Consider the following 16645-nt stretch of genomic DNA (forward strand, 5'->3'; position numbering starts at 1 on the left):
TTGCATTTCTTTGTATTTCCTTATTTAAATCCTTGTGAATCAGGAGCAGATGAAAAAAGAAATGCTGTTAGAAAAAGCGTGTAGTTCTGACATAGTTTCGCTCCAATCTGATGCATCCACTTGCAGACAAATAGGATCATAAACTTCCTCATTTTCATCGTCTGAGTTGGCATCTGCCTCAAAACTGTACGGCTGGATAGCTCCGAATTGCTCGCCATTTTTGTTGTAATGTTATGTTGTTGGTGTGAGAGGCTGTAAGCTAGCAGGAGAGAGTGTTTACACAAAAGGATTTTTGGGAAGCAGGGATAGGCTTACCTGGCACCAAGTGTCCCGCCCACAATTCAGAAGGGAATTTCTGATGAACTACTGCTGCTCTGCAGAAACTATGACCTAGAAAAAGACACTTTTTAAAAAAAATTTGGGCTAAAAACAGCATAATTTAAAGACTACTTACAATAAATCAAAAGATGATCAGAGTGGGACTTTAGTGAGCACATGAACTATTAAAACAGTTCAAAGAAAGTTTTGTGTTGCTATATATAGCCTTGAACATCTTGTTGCCATTACAGGGCGCCTCTGGTCCAAACATCAGCTCCATTCACTGTGTTTGTTGCTCAAAACACTTAACATCCATTGATCGTAAACGTCTTTGGACCCAAGATAATACTTGAGCAAACCATCTGCATATGTAGTTAGAGGGGCCCAGTTTAGCAGAATTACTTACTGTGTAAATTTAACCCAAATTGTAATTCCCGCGCATGTAAAGTCTTTGGAGGGTAAACATGACCTTTCTTCTTCTTATAAAAAAGGTGCATTTAAGGATTTTTATAAAGTGCTTCCAATAATTTTGAAAACTTGCTCATATTTTAGTGATACAGAGAGATGACTTGCACTTTACTAGCAGAGTGTTACTTCACGTTACTCTGAATGAGAAAAGTACTTTCTCAGAAGAACCGGTGAGGGGAAAACGTCTTTTAATCTCTCTGCATCTCTACGCCACACATACTGTACAGAGCTCCCCAGGCTTTCATTATGTTTCATGTCAGCACGTGAACAACCCCTGCTGAGTCTCCCATACAGCTTTTTTAGGACAGCGGGGGCAGAAATGAATAGCTCATGACTGACTTGGCATGTTTAAGTCTTTGGTTACCTGAGCTGATTGCAGAAATGCCAACATATTTCGGTCAATTGGTTTTTCTCAAACTCGTCTTTCTTACGGTCAAGCATCAATAATACTGAAACTCGAAAAAGAAAAGAGGGTGACCAAGTTTACTCTAAATGGGTTAGGAGGGGTTTTGCTCATTTATCTGGTTCAGTCATCACTGTACTCTGTTTGACTCGCACTGGTTATACACAGAAGCTCCTTGGCAAACCTAACCGTTCATCTACGGCTGACAGAAGGTCATGTGCAGCAGTGTGGTTTCTGAAGACCTGAAACATGAATCATTAAAGCATTACCCCTATTGTTTTAGGAATCTAATGGCAACCCTGATACCATTAAAAGCAATATTGACAGTCAGGGAGGAGTCACAAGGAGCAATTTGGGGAAATGAGTAAACAAATTCAAATTTGTTGGTTATGACTTGAAAAACTTCCCACACCTACTCTGCTAGTATTTCTGTTGTTGAAAGAGATGTAATACTATCATGTCCAGAAGTCCTTCTCTTCTAGGAAATTAATAGATTACAGCAGATTAACACAATTTGTTTTATATCAAGTGAAGAAATATCAAATTAAAAATGAAAACTTTTCCCGATCTTCCTAAAATATTTCTGCTAAAAACACCTGAGCTTTATTCTCAAGTATGTCTGAATTAATGACATTAAGGATTATATTTAGTTTAAATCATCAACAAAAAAATCAAAATGGAAGTGTGCGTTCACTGTCATTTTTTTTAACTTATTTTTGCTTAGCAGAAATCTTCTCTTTTTTTAAGCATGGCATGTTATAGAAAATTGTTTTCTTTATAAATTAATTGTAAGATTTGGTACTACATCTTATCAACATGAATACTTGGCTAAACTACATTATTTTTAACATCTACAGATCTTAAACTACAAGAGCAGATGAGTTAAATAAAAGATTGATATTGCTTGTCTGTGTCACTAGTTATAGAAGCAGGTACTCAGAGGAAAATCATTTTTTTTGACATGTTCTTGTGCCATTTTTTTTTAAAACGACAATTAAGATTGAAGTGTGTCTGGTTATATCTTTATTAGAATTGTTGTGAATAAGAAGTAGATGAAAAAATCCAGTTGGAAAAAGGTTGTAGCTGTGAAGTAGGCGCTACAGTCAACTGACCACAAGCTCCCTGCTCCGCTCTATTCTGATGCATCCACTTGCAGACAAACAGATCCGTGTACGTCTTTGATTTTCTCATCTGAGCTGGTATCTGGCTCAAAACTGTATATATAACCTGGATAGCTCTGATATTGCTCTCCATTTTTGTTGCAATGTTAGCTTTGGTTTCTGAGGGGCTGTAAGCTAGCAGGAGACTGTGTAAAGTACAAAGGGACAATGGGGAGTTAGGGCAGGCTTACTCTGCGCCATCAGTCCCTCCCACAACTCAGAGATGAACTTCTGATGAACTATGAGGATGTTTCAGTTCTTTTGATTCATAATTAAAAGACCGCTGGGAATGCTTTTATAAGAGATCAAAAGATGATCAAAGTGGGACTTCAAAGGGATTTACCTTTAGGTTTTTAAGGGGGAAAATTCTCATTTATTGAAAAATTCACTACAAGTAAAGACGAAAAAATGTTCATGTTATTTATTTAGTTTTAACAATATTATCTTGTATTCTCTAGTCTAGAAAATACATTTTACTACAGTTCCCTTTCTGACGAAACAAAAAAAAAACAAGAGTATTTTTTTTAAATATTTTTTACTATGAAGCAAAAGAGGTAAAACAGTCATTGTACTGATGATGTGACTAAATTCAGTCATTCCTGAGAAAAAAACTTGTATTTAGATATTTAGATAAGGAACTTGTTCACCTCAAGCGTTTGCCCTTTCCCCTTCTTTTAACAGGTATTTGTCAAGTCGTTATTGCTTTTTCTACTTCATGTTATGCATTAGGATGACTCAGCAATTAAAAGAAAACATGTTTAATGAGTCAGACTGTGGTATTTATCAGATTTGCGTAAAGAACAGCTTTCTCAGCTATCAAATGACACTTCACATGTCATTCTGAATTGGAGTGTGTGCAGTTGATCTCTGAACAAGTCATCAGGGGAGGAGCTTTCAGTCATCTCCTCAGAGAATCACTTTGACAGCCAATAGTGTCAGCGGACACGTCCGACTTAAATTAAATATAATCACTTACATGAATAGGCATAAAGCAAACAAGAGGTCCACCTGTTTAACATATTAAAATACATAAGGCAGGTTTCAGAAAAAAGCTTATTATTTGTAGTAAATGTGAGAAAAGATGAAAAGAAGTGGACGCCGGCTGCTGACATACTTTTGAGCTGATCGCCAGGGGGGGGCCACAGCACAGACCAACATAAGGTAAGAGTGCAAATACGTTGGTTTCATGATGAGTCATGACTTAAATGACATTTTCAGAATAATCCCCTGCATGCTTCTGGCTCTCTCAGTCAGATAGTTAGAGGGTCCCAGACAAGATACTGCACCATCTTCTCCTCCACAGTAAGTAAAGACATCAGTATTTCATCTTCAAGTTTTCAGATCAAACTTTTACTATATTCTCTTGCTGTATTGTTAAAACATTGTAGATTCATATTATTTTGCAATGTTAGTTGGTAACACAAACTGGATCTAAAACATTAAAGAAAAGTGACTCTGTCCATGTTTGCTCTTTCATTTCAAGTTAGAATATAAGGGGATTAAATATTTGATTATCTTTTCTCTCTTCTCCCTCCTCTTCCTCTCGTTTGATGCTTCACAGATGCAGTTACTCCATCATTACATGTTTTTCTTGCTCTGTGGTCTCCATGTACTTCCGTCTGGAGCTTCCGTTCAGTGTAATGACAAACAATATGCTTGGCCTTTGGATAATCCCAGTCTTTGCTGTAACAAGTGTGAGCCAGGTACAGCCTTTCTCTTCTCAACAAATTAGGTTGGTAACGCCTTCGGAGTTTAACCACCAAATCCCTGTGTGTGCTTTAGGCTACAAAATGAAGGGGCCTCGAATCGGAAAGACTTGCAACAATGAATGCATCCCATGTGAGGGAGAACGTTTCTCTGACAGCTACAATGTGGAAATGAGCTGCAAGGTCTGTGAAACCTGCGATAAACGTGAGTACTTTCATACCTGTAAGAGAACTGTGGATGTGTCAGCAACAAAGTGTGAAAACCTGCACTCCTTAAGAGTATTAGGAATACTTGCAAAAAAGTGTTTTAAACATGAAAAAACTGAACAGTGAGGGGAAACTATTTATCAGTTTACTTAAAACATATTCATCTAATATGAAGCAACTATAAACTATTTTATTTAGGTGCATATTTGACAACTTACTGACAAATTGTTGATCTTTTCCTACAGATATTAACATAGTTTCTGAATTTTTAATGTTATTTCTGTTGAAATTATGGAGAAATATCTTGCAGTAGATCAGAGATTTAGATTTGTTGGGCTAATATGTTGTAGGAGTTTGACAGCAGATGAAAAACTTTGTACAGATCTCTGCACAAAGATGAGGATTACTGTGGACACCTGCCCCATTTTTTTAATCTTTTAGATTTACAAAATCTCACTGTAGCTTTCTGGAATCAAGCATAGCTTGTCATAGCCGTACCGGCTTACTCATTTTCCTGGTAACATGTCGCCTCAATGACAACTTTGGTTTCGTAGCAGGAAGCAGATGTGTGCCTGGCAGTAGAGGCTGCCACATCATCTGAGTTTTGTTGTACTGAGCCAAAGGTTCAAAAGGCAACACAAATATTCCAAGTTTGCAGATCACATTTGCATTTTCACACATAAGTAGTTTGGTTTGGACTTGAACAGATGCGACCACTACCTTTTTTTTTTAGCTCTCGTGCTCACTCGGTATGCATGAATGGTTACGTTGTGGTTGTTGAGAACTGAGAACTTTTGAAAAGCTTTAAAATCATTTTTTTTTTTTCGTGTGAATGGCCTCTGAGACATTCATGATGAGCTAAATAAATGATAACAAATGTCTTTCAAGTGAGTGATGTCGATCTGATTAGACTTCTTTTTCATATCAGTCATGCAACTGTATCATCAAATGAAGAGGTTTTGATTTAATGATATAGATGATAAAAAAAAAGAAAACTACTCTCTGTTTTAGAGTTTGCTTCATTCTGTGAGTCTGTGTTTATTCTTCTGGTGTAAATTGTGACTCGGGGTTTGAGTCTAAAGTGAGTCATCTATACCCGCTAAACTTGACCAGTTTCACATAAAAACCATAAAAAACACACAGTCACTTGTAACTCAACTAGTCTGCAGACTGATTTCAGATAGAGAGAGACACACGTTTGTGAGGGGATTTCCCACGAGAGTACTAGCAACCAGAAAAGTATGAAAGTGACGAGTCGAGAGGGGTCTACTAAACCGTCTCTGCAACAGCTCAAGTGGGTGATAAGTCAGGATTCTGCAGCAGAGGCTCCATTAAAAACAGCAGCTTCAGTGGGCAGCCCACCGATAAAGATTGAGGTTGAAAGAGGCGACCATCTCCCTGTCAGTGGAAACAGAGAGAAAAACACTTAAATGTGATAAACACCGGAAACAGTTGCAAATGTCATCTCCTGTATTTTCAGTCAGGTCTCTCTGTACATGTACAGGTGAGCAGAAAACTGTTTGCTCTGCTTATTTCTAAATGTCACAGCGGAAAAAAGAAGCTATTTGACACAGAATTTAGAGCAGGTTTGCAATTCTCGGTCATACTTTTGGGTGCAAGACTGAATTAGCAAAATTTAAATTTAGAATTTCTCTACAATCCAATTATTTAACATTTTCATCCAACCATATACTATAGGAAATATATATATATATATATATATATATATATATATATATATATATATATATATATATATTTGAATTAAATCACATTTAGAATCTTAAGGGAAAAAAGTAGGCGCTTAAAGATCAGAAAACAGCCTTTTAGGGGCTTTATGCCAATTAACACTTATGGAAACTAATGGGGGAAATGATGAGCCCACGCTAAAATGTCAGGCTCTGATCTTGCAGTGCATCTGTTTTTATCTGAGCTTCATACGTTTTCAGAAAAACAAAACTTTAGCTGAAAGAGATGGTTTTTTCTAAGATGTAAAAAGGGCGCTGCTTGAGTTTTATCACCTCTGACCAATCAACAAACATTGTTGGTGAAATATTGACACATTTTTGGATTTTTTTTGTTCTTGTGAAATTAATTTAATGACAATAACACATAAATCCATTTGATACTTTGAAAAAAGTTCTTCCTGACTTATCAACTCTGTTCACTCCCAACTTAAAACCTTTTATTTTGCTCAGCATTTTAACTGAATCTGTTTTTAATTGGGCTTGTAATGACTGTTTTATGTGGTACTTGCTCCTGTCTTTTATGTGTCTCAGCTTGTGAGGCTTTGTCTTTTATGTTTTTTTTCCTCTTGAAGTATTTGTTTTGGAGCTTTTAACTTGTGAAGCACCTTGTGACTTTTGGCTATGAAAGGTGCTTATAGATAAACTTTACTTACTTAAAACTTGCAGCAGAACTGAGTATTGTCAAAGAAGAACAAGAAATAAACCTGTTTTGACTCAAACTCAAAAAGTCTGAGTCATTTAACTTTTTCAGGTTCATGTCAGGTCTCACAGAGACCTGTCTGTGTATGAGTCTCGTTTGAGAAATTTCGGTTCTTTTCAAATTATGGCTTCTTTTCCCTTCCAGCCAACATGGGCTACAAATCTGAGTGCAATTCCATTCATGGCGCCGTGTGCAAGTGCAATCCAGGCTACACGTGCAAAGACCAGGCCTGCACACAGTGTGTGCAGGAAGCCCCCCCCAAAAAACCTACTTCTCCTCCGTCCACTACAGGTAAGATGCACCAATTCTGCACCTTTAGCTAAATATGAACCACTATTATTACTGTTATAGGAGAATACATGGGTATCAAAAGAGTAGAGAACGCTCAGGCCGTTAGAACTCTAGATATAATGTAAAACTTAAACTTTATACAGGAAATATTAAAATACTTTCTGCTTTTTAAGAAGTCATTGGCTGTTTTATGTCTATCAGAGTTATAACTAAGCTGATTTGTTGAAGAAACTTTTATATTTTGGTGAGATTCTGCACATAAATGCAACTCTTTGCTAGAAATGCAACATTTTAAACTACATCTCAACACTTTTTCCTTCCAGCCATTATGAGCTACAAACCTAAGTGCAATTCCTCTCATGGCACCATGTGCAAGTGCAATCCAGGCTACAGATGCCAAGACAAGGTCTGCACACTGTGTGTGCTTGCAACCCACGATAAAAAACCTCCTTCTCCTCCGTCAACTCCAGGTGAGAATCACCAACTCTGCACCTTTCGATAAATATGACCGACTGTTGTAGGAGAATGCTCAAAAGATTAGAGAACTCTAGAGGTTTTTGACTGTTTTATGTACCCCAATGATGTGTAGAATATTTTATATTATTAATAGTGAGTTAATTATTTAGTATCACATTTTAAGTTTGCATAGAAGTGCCAAAATAGGAGATAACACCAAGGGTTATATTTTACAAGCCTCGCCTTAGTGAGGTAGATAACACTAGTATATTTAAAGATTTTAACACTACTAATGTATTTTAGGCTACACAGTCTAAGAGGCAAAAGTATTACGTAAGAAGATGTGCTTATAAAAATGAAGCAATTTCAGCACATTAGGATTTTACAGTTTATAACTCATCCCTTTGGTTTTTCCGTTACCACGGTTACACCACTGTAACTGCATCGCCTGTTTTTTTATGAATAAAAACCTAAATCGTAAAGTTAGTTTAAATTTAGCTCTGAGGTTGCAGTGAACTCAAAAACTACATTCACATTCAACCATAGCCACAATATTTCCTAGCTTCAACCCAAGATTTTTTTTTTTTCTAACCGCAGATGGAAGTGTGGATACAAGTCCTACAGTAGACAGTTGTGCACTTTCATTATTCACCGTTTACCACAAACATCTTGCAACTATTCTGCTGCACACCATTTGTGCACTTACACAAAGCTTTTTCGCTATCTGGATGGAATCTGTTAAAGGTTTCGTTTGGGATGCAAACTTTTTTTTATGATAGTCTTTTGTAACTCCAGTAATTCCTTTATAAATATTTTCTTTCAAATGGACCAAATTCTTTTCAGAGGAAAGAAGTAACCTTGGACGAGTTCCAGAAATGACAATCAGATTAGAAGGGCAGTTTCACAGGAAGTGCATGACTAATCAGCTGAAACAGGTCTCTCAAATACAGAAGGAGTTCATTAGAAATCATGTTTTAGGTGAAAATGCTTTTGAAAACCTCCCTTTTGACTAATCGAAGCCACAACTTGTGTCATATTTCAACTGATCTGACAAGCTTTTATCAAAAACCTTTTCCCCTCCAGTCTCCAAACCTGCAGGCCCAACCCCACCCGAGAAAGCCCCTAAACAAGTCGGAGGTAAAGTCTGTTTGGATTATATGCCACTGCTGGACTCTTCCTTCATGCAGCATTAACAGTCCTGCTTATATATATATTTCATTGCAGATACAGTCTTCCCCCTGGTGATAATTAGCCTTCTGTGTATTGGAATTGCACTGTTGGCTGTAGCTAAAATGAAGCCATTTCTGCAGTGGATTAGGTCCCACACAGGTGAGCAAAAGTCTGAATTATTATTCAAGTCTGAATTTGAATAATAATTTTGCATTTTTTTTTACTTTATTGCACATGGTGGCACACAGCTGCCACTTATATAGAAGGTTGGCTTTTTTAGTGCTTTTCTTCATGCCACTAACTCCTCCCACTTTATTCACACTATCTAATTATAAGAGCCCACACATCACTGAAACCTATACTTAAAAAAGATGCTGTCTCCAAGCATATAAGACTTGCAATTTGGTAGATTAAAAACACTCCAAAGAAATCCCTTTTGCTGCTAATGTCATGAACAGATGCATAAAGGACTAAGTCCGGTTTAAGAATAACATTGTAACCCTGTGAATCAAACTAATGTTCAAAACTCTGTCTCCTCTTCATCGTCAGTTTACATCGTGACTGACAATCCTGCTGAAAAACCTCTGCGAACAGAAGACGAGGACATGCCCAAGCCAGTGCAAGAAGTGTGTGGCAAATGCGATCAGTGCATTGACATATGTGTAAAAGACTAGAGCGCCGAGCGGAGCGCACATATATCCGTTCGTAAGGACATTATAGCAACATGCAATACCTGCAAAACATCAGAAACTGCTGTGGAAAAAATAGATGGCATTTCAGGCCAAACAAACAGAGACGAATGAGATTCCAAATGTATTACGACTACAAATCTGGGAGACAAGAGAGGACACTGCGACAGATGCTGCCTGATGTTAAAAATGAGTATGTACCGAGGTACTTTTATTTAATTGTTTTTTTTATATATCTGTGTATATTATACAGAATATATATCTGTATGTGTGTGTGAATGTGGGCCCGGTTTGGAAACTTATTTAGAATAAAAATAAGTGGGTCAGTGAATAAACCATTGACATGTATGCACATGAATACTTTCTGCTGCACTTTCTCACTTCAACATCTCCATGGATTATTTCATAATAAAGTACATGGTTTTCCTCCACACTTTTTTTTTAACATCATAATTTTATTTCACTCTTACATTCAAGTATTATCATTACAGACTATTTACAAGAAATGTATTTTTAAATATAACTTAAAAAGAAAAATGAGAGTTCCTCTTGTGCAGTTTTTTTCTCCCAGAATCTGCAGTTTGTTGGCAGCTGTGATCCTCAAAACTCCTATTTTCTCATCTGTGGTTGTTGTTTCTGCTCTTTTAGAAGTCCCTCCTTCAGGTGATTTTTTTTTAATAGCCAGTCAGAATGCAGCAACAGTCATGGCTTCCCAGCAAAGGCCTCCTCTTTGGATATGTGGCAGTCCTTTCCCTGCTCCTGGGAGGGGAAGAATATGTTGTCCACCTCTCCGCTCCTTTCCTCCTCCGAGAAGTGAATGCCGGGTGAAGATGCGGGGTGAAACACGGGGCAGTTTCTCTCCTCCTCTTCCTCGTTGCTTGTTCTCTCAGCTCTCTTCCCACTGATGGTCGGCCCAACTTGCCCCGTGAACTGGTTGAGCAAGCTGAAGATGACCGTACCCGGGTTGTGAACGTAGACTGGACCTACATGGAACACAACAAGGAGTCTGTTCTCATGTGATTTTGGAAAAGAAAAACTCATAATGCAAGATTCTTTATGACCAGTCATTTGAGTCAAAGTTTTTATTTCACTCATCAGTACCCATGTTGGCTGCTGAGGGGGGCTGCTGCCTGGCTGTGTAAGAGTCCCTGGGGGGCTGAGACATGTCTTTCCGTTTCTGTAGACAAAAATGACTTTAAGTTTGCAGCAGGCAAATGACACATTCTGCAAAATGTTCCCAAGACACATACCTCATTGCATAACTTTGTAATAGCTGAAAAAAAATAATAATCGTGAGTAAAACAAAAACACGCTTTTTCACACAAAGATGATTCAGGTGGACATTCTGGAATTTATTCATCTACAACCACACACATCCACTCTTTTTTTTATAGTAACAGTTCATGGTTTCTCTGTGATTCAGTCTCAATCTTGAGCTGAAATCAACCTGAATACAAAAGTCCTCTTACTCTGCCTCAAGCATCTTCCATTTGTGGGGCGATAAATACACAGCAGGATGATGAGGGCCACAAATCCCAGGAAGGCAGATGAAGACAAGATGGCTGCAAGCTGAGGGTTTGCTTTGACTGGAAAACATAGAAAAAAGGTGAAAAGTTTGAAGGTGGAAAGCCTCAAGTGCTGTTATGACGCTTCACTCAAAGCATAATTTACAGGATCAACATTTCTCATTGACAAAAGCACAAAAACTCTGCCCCTCCCACGGAAGCACAGGGCTGTTTGTTTTATTTTGAAGGTTACAGTTTTAACACTTCCTCTCAAACGAGGTCAGAAACCTGCTCGTCTCTATTTATTGACTCTGAGATTAAAAAATTACGTTTCTCGTCACTTCTTGTTGTCCAGCTAAAAGGGAAGAATATGATCTTATAACACACCCCGACAGACAGACCCTTCATTTCATGATAATAAGAAACACAAAAAAAAACACTACTTTTTATCATTTTTATGTATTTAAAAAACAACATATTTTTCCTAAAGCAGCAGTGAACGACAAAGCCAAATCTGCCATTTGCTTCTTAGTGTTCAACAGGAATTAGTATCACAAGTCCTCTGTTTGTGTGTTAGAAGACAGGAAGTAGAATTTACACTAAAAAAAAAGCTTCCCTTTGGACAATTTCTGGACAAAATGTAACAATATGATGGGAAATTCCAGAGCGCACTCCTTTGAAACTGTGAAAACTGGACCATCGGTGGGAGGCTGGGTAGTGTTTTCATGTGTTTATGGCATCCGATACCCTGATTTATTGGTATTCTACATTAATTGTTTCTGAAAAAATCTTCTGTGAGAGCAGAAACATATAGTCCACACTATGTTGTAAAAGTCGGTTTTCATTTATTGAGGCCCACCAGAAAGTATGAAAGCTTTAGGAAAAAAATCCAAACCCAGACAGAAAACTGAAAATCTGCTTCCGGCTGTTTGTGTCCTAAAAGCTGTCCTCCACACTGTATTACAAACAGACCCAAGGCAATAAAGTTGCTTCTATATTTTGGTTGTGATTCTGCAACATTTGCTTCAAGATGTGTTTAAAAGATATGATTTTTTAAGACTTAAAGTTCCTCTTCAGCTTTAAAACAGACAATAAGACTTTTTTTTTATACTATTTATTGAACATAACTGTTCCGATCGTGTGAATGTTGAAGCACATTCACTTCTTGTCTGAACATTCAGAAGATGGTAGGTCACACCTCACAATACCAAGTTAACATAAAGACAGGAGAGGTGCAGCCAGGATCAAAGGACAAGTTAGGAGATGACCTGGCCTCAGCACAGAGGACATTACTCAAAACCGCCATCAATCAATCAATCGGTAAATGCTGTTTACTTGTATGGCACTTTTCTACTTTACTCGAAGATCCAAAGCACTTCACTGTCACAGTTCCACTCAGACATTCACACACTGATGGTGGCTCCACTGCCAAACACTGGCGTCAACCTTCCACCAGAGGCAAGGTGAGGTTCAGTGTCTTCCCCAAGTACACTTCGGCACAAGGGGGGAATCGAACCTGCAATCCTCCAATCAGAGGTCGACCGCCCTACTGCTGCACGACGGTCACCCAATCAACCAACCAATAAATTCATATAACACATTCATATAATTCATATAACAAAAGCAACCAAAGTGCTGAACATGAATTCAAATATAAATAAAATCACTAAATAATAAAATACAATAAAAGCGATAAAACAATAAAAGTTTACAAACTGGCGCACTCACTCCCCTTCCTGGGGTTAAAGGCCTGAATAAAAACCAGAGTTTTAAAAAGTGACCTAAAATCACTGAAAAGGGGAGAACATTCCAGAGTTTGGGAGCTGCAGCTGAAAAGGTCTCTTCTATTATCACAAGCCGAGTCCTGAGAACCATTACAAGCATTTGATCTTCAGATCTCAGGACTCGACATGGACAATAGAAATGTAAAAGTTCCAAAAGATAATGAGGTGCCAGATGATTTAAGCGCTAAAAAACAGATGTAAAATCTTGACAACAATTCTAGAGAACACAGGCAGCCAGTGAAGAGAGCGTAGTTTTGGAGTATATGCTCACGCCGCTGGTCCCGTTAACAGACGGGCAGCTGAATTTTGGACTATAAGACAAGATAAGATGCAAAAAAGGGCTAAAAAGTCTTAATTTCCTGCACCAAAACACTAAAAAGTGCATGGATGCAGGAGCATACGATGGTTGGTGTGTGATAGCTTGATGAAGTTGCTTAAATTGGGGCATCAAACTAATGTACTGCTCTAACACCACAACATGCAAGTGATTCTAGATATTTCCGCACAAAAATACATCATCTATTCTAGTCTGTACATGTTTTACATCAATTTGCGATCATATACGCCCTTTTACTCAGCATTTCCACTGTTTTAAGTTATATTTTTAAAACAACTTTCACTTAGTTTGTAAACCTCGAGAATTGTAAAAGAACTCCAAAATATTTACAACTTTAACAGATTATGAAAAGTGTCAGTAAAATTATGAAACTGTAATCCCAAACCATGCAGAGCATTTTCCTGATTCCTGGCAGGATTTATCCAAACCTAACCCTTAGCAAAAAGTTGTCTATTTAAGCATGTATACAATACTAAAAGTGAGACTACACTATGTGTGCATGGTCTTTAGTATACTTTCCATAATTACATTTAATGTACTTTATAAAAGAAACTTAAAGTGTGGTATTTTTTGCTGAGGATAGAAGCAACGCTGCGTCTTTGTATGAAGACAAACCGATTTCAAAACATGAAACACTGCATTTTCTTATCACACTTCTTCATGCTCACCTGGCATGGTGGTGGTACCCACGGTTGCTTGAAGACCGCAGCTATGTTAGATAAAAATGGAAAATATCAAAGACATGCTTTGATGAACAAAAATTTCCAATTACTTTATTTAAATCATTTCTCTGCTACATGATTTCATCATTCTACTATATTGATCTGGTGTTTTCTACTGAACTTTTCAGAAAAGTGCATGACTCACTTGAGCGACTGGCAGGGTTTGGGGCGGCTGGGGGAACCAGAAAAGGACGCCTGCTTCGGTTTACCTGGAGTCGTCACTACTGCAGAGCAAAAACATCTCAAGTTTAGTTTCAGATTTCTGAGAAGCAAACCTCAGAGAAACTCCCACTCGTTCGGTTTTTTACTTGAAAGTTTTAAATTAGCTCATTTTGAGGGTTAATTAACTGCCTGGGCTGCCTGGAAGGTTCATGTTTCTACACACCGTGGAGTCACACTGTTGTTTCTGGCCTAAAGATTCTTTTCGTTTCACATTGTTGTTCCTGTCAGTTTCCTTTCATTGTCTACCTGTCAGAACTAACTCTTTCTTACACAGGAACTCGTTCTGACTGCTCTTCACTGCTGGAGCAGATGCTGGTTCCAACCACTAGAGGGCGCTAGAAATACACTTCAAAAACGCAAAACCTGCTGTTAACCCAAAATAAATGAACATACAACAGTTTCTCAATGAAGATGCTCAAAACAATGGTCTGAAATTCAGTGTAAAACTATAAAAGTTGTAGTTGCATCACTACACTTGCTATTTTTATGCTTTTAATAAAATAGATGCATGAAAAAGCATTGCACTTCTTTATATATGATTCAAAATATACTCTTGTGTTATGAATAGGGCTAGTATTAATAATAATTTACAGAATCGATTCACCAGTTTTTTAATTTTTTTTTTATTTTTATTTTTTTTTTGATCCACTCTATTCAATTCGGTTCAATTCAATTTTGAGCTTACATATTTAGACACGTTTGTTTAGAAATACATTAATACTGTATGTTTTGAAGATTTTCATATTAATCTGATCCAGTTCACATTCTGTAAAAGTGATTACTGAAATAATTAAATTGTTAATATCATTCAGTGTTTTTCTCAAAAGGAGAAGTTCTAACAAAAATCTTCAGATCATTAACACTGTAAACATTGTTCTGTCTCTCCCGTAGGTATATCAGTTTGGCCACTAGGTGGAGCTCACACTATAGCAGTATACATTTTTCAAGAATAAGCAAATAATGAGCAAAAAAATGCGCTTTAGACCACAGATGGTTACTTTAAAAATGTTAATTTAGTCCGCTATGTTTGTTTATTTTGACCGTATGTTAGCATTAGCCGTCCTATGGAAAATGTCATTAAATGTTAGCATTAAGCTAGTAGACTTTAGCTTCATTTGCTAGATTAATCTATGTTTTTATGGATCGTTTATTGATCTATTAGGCTTAGATCGACTCAAATTGGTTAATCAATGTTATCAACCCAGCCCTAGCATAGCATAAAAGAGCAATGACAGATATTTTACTTTAGTCTTTAAAAAAAGCTTTTAGTTACTTCCTGGTTAATTACTTTTGGCAATCTGGAAGAAGATGACACAACTGTGAATGAGTAATCCAAAGTGGAATTTCTTAATCACACTAAATGTGTCTTCTCTGATGGAAAAACAACAAAAACATTTTTTTAAAAAGTAGTGAAATGAATCTGTGTTTACCCGTTATTCTTTGACATTGTCTGCAGTTTTTGGAGTGTGGTACCCTCTCGGTGCATCTGTAACCAGGCTCACATTCACACCTCAGATCAGAAGTACTTGTGCAGTTCTTCACCACTCTCAGGTGAGATGCTGAGCAACAGAGAATGACCAAATCAGATATTTGTGTCTGTGTGCACAGAGACATAAAAGCTGAGATGTGAAGACAGGATTTACTTGGTGAACAATCTCTGAAGCAGAGATGACAGCTGTCCTCATTGTTCTGGGTTGAAGTGTAGCTGCCGGCAGAACAAGGCTCACACTCTGCACAAGATTTCTGAAACGTCCCTGCCACAACACAGAGAGGCAAATGTGAACAACCGGATGGCAGCAGGGAAAAAAAGAAAGCTTGCAGGCCCAGAGTGCATAATAATGAAGGATGTGGTCTTAGTGCTGCAAAAACTTAACACCACAACTAACTGCACTTACCATCAGGATGTGGAAGGAAAAAAACACACCAGATATAGTGATAATAAGGCACCTACATAGATTTTTCCAATATATACATAAATTAAATAATAAAATTACTCATTTTTATGAGAAACTTAATTGTCAACAAAAAAACAAAAACAAATAAACGTTAGAAAATAGAATGTTGTTTCATGAAAATCACTTTTTTACCTGCAGAGCACATCAGGCACCCCTGACTGTCCGTCTCTCCTGTGTCCTGAAATGTTACACAGGTCAACTGAAATTCAAGTCACTAATTTTTCACTTTCATCGCAGAAACTCTTACCGTGGGAAAGGTGAACACCAACTGTGCAGCCAACAACCAAAGAGCCACAACGTATTGCACAAACCCCATTCTGTGGGCAGAGAAAAATTGGTGCGCTCTCATAAAAGTGCGCTTTGAAGGGGGTCATCCGAATAACGGCGCTTTCTCTGAAGTTTCTCATAAAATGAAAAATGCACGGCTGTACCTTGACGTGACGCTCCCTCTGCTTTTCTGCTATTATTTTAGTAGTTTCCACAAGGTGAGGCTCTCTCTCATTCTTCCTCTAACTCACTCTACCCATCATCTGTGTCACTCTTTCCTTACCTGCTTACATCTTCCTGTTTTCCAGTCTGCTCCGCCCTCTGATGTCAGGTTTGCAGCCGTGTGCACGTTCAGTGTGCAAACAGATGCCTGACTGGCACCAAAGCCTCATGTCTTTCCGTTTAAGAGCTGTCTGACAATCACAGAAGAGAAAGGGTCGGAGCGTGCAATACGTCACTGATGCGATACCTTAAAAGTAGATGTTTGAAGGCATGCTAAGAATACTGTTAGCTTTAATTATTAGAAGTGCAAATATT

General features: G+C 37.7%; 2 protein-coding genes across 5 annotated transcripts; one reads left to right on the top strand and one right to left on the bottom strand.

Moving 5' to 3' along the window:
- Positions 1 to 1883: 1883 nt before the first annotated feature.
- Positions 1884 to 9668, top strand: cd27 (CD27 molecule). Of its 2 annotated transcripts, XM_024267873.2 has the most exons (9): positions 1884 to 3510; positions 3600 to 3651; positions 3911 to 4052; positions 4132 to 4260; positions 6855 to 7001; positions 7325 to 7471; positions 8541 to 8594; positions 8682 to 8786; positions 9177 to 9668. In XM_024267873.2, the coding sequence occupies exons 3-9, from the start codon at positions 3911 to 3913 to the stop codon at positions 9299 to 9301; spliced, it is 849 nt and encodes a 282-aa protein (XP_024123641.1). In that variant the 5' UTR covers positions 1884 to 3510; positions 3600 to 3651; the 3' UTR covers positions 9302 to 9668. The 2 variants fall into 2 exon arrangements, with proteins under 2 accessions (XP_024123641.1, XP_036071991.1); XM_036216098.1 differs by having other exon boundaries at positions 1884 to 3651.
- An 82-nt stretch (positions 9669 to 9750) lies between these two features.
- Positions 9751 to 16583, bottom strand: si:dkey-260g12.1. Of its 3 annotated transcripts, none has more exons than XM_024267863.2 (11): positions 16392 to 16583; positions 16089 to 16158; positions 15974 to 16019; positions 15530 to 15640; positions 15317 to 15445; positions 13810 to 13888; positions 13611 to 13651; positions 10786 to 10902; positions 10567 to 10589; positions 10418 to 10493; positions 9751 to 10299 (listed from the first exon to the last, which is right to left on the bottom strand). In XM_024267863.2, the coding sequence occupies exons 2-11, from the start codon at positions 16155 to 16157 to the stop codon at positions 10019 to 10021; spliced, it is 972 nt and encodes a 323-aa protein (XP_024123631.1). In that variant the 5' UTR covers position 16158; positions 16392 to 16583; the 3' UTR covers positions 9751 to 10018. The 3 variants fall into 3 exon arrangements, with proteins under 3 accessions (XP_024123631.1, XP_024123632.1, XP_024123630.1); XM_024267864.2 differs by having other exon boundaries at positions 16273 to 16583; XM_024267862.2 differs by having other exon boundaries at positions 16089 to 16583.
- Between the last annotated feature and the right edge of the window lie 62 nt (positions 16584 to 16645).

Source organism: Oryzias melastigma, linkage group LG16, assembly GCF_002922805.2.
Source record: "Oryzias melastigma strain HK-1 linkage group LG16, ASM292280v2, whole genome shotgun sequence".
In the NCBI taxonomy this organism is placed as follows: Eukaryota; Metazoa; Chordata; class Actinopteri; order Beloniformes; family Adrianichthyidae; genus Oryzias; species Oryzias melastigma.

What these genes read in the sequence shown, in the direction of transcription:
- si:dkey-260g12.1 (XM_024267862.2), bottom strand. Translation starts at nt 16,190, where the DNA reads ATGAGAGCGCACCAATTTTTCTCTGCCCACAGAATGGGGTTTGTGCAA. An exon ending in TGGTGTTCACCTTTCCCACG is followed by an intron (nt 16,020 to 16,088) that starts GTAAGAGTTTCT and finishes GTAACATTTCAG; the next exon opens with GACACAGGAGAGACGGACAG. An exon ending in TTACAAAGTTATGCAATGAG is followed by an intron (nt 10,494 to 10,566) that starts GTATGTGTCTTG and finishes TTTTGTCTACAG; the next exon opens with AAACGGAAAGACATGTCTCA.
- cd27 (XM_036216098.1), top strand. Translation starts at nt 3,911, where the DNA reads ATGCAGTTACTCCATCATTACATGTTTTTCTTGCTCTGTGGTCTCCAT. An exon ending in AGCCCCTAAACAAGTCGGAG is followed by an intron (nt 8,595 to 8,681) that starts GTAAAGTCTGTT and finishes ATTTCATTGCAG; the next exon opens with ATACAGTCTTCCCCCTGGTG. An exon ending in GTGGATTAGGTCCCACACAG is followed by an intron (nt 8,787 to 9,176) that starts GTGAGCAAAAGT and finishes CTTCATCGTCAG; the next exon opens with TTTACATCGTGACTGACAAT.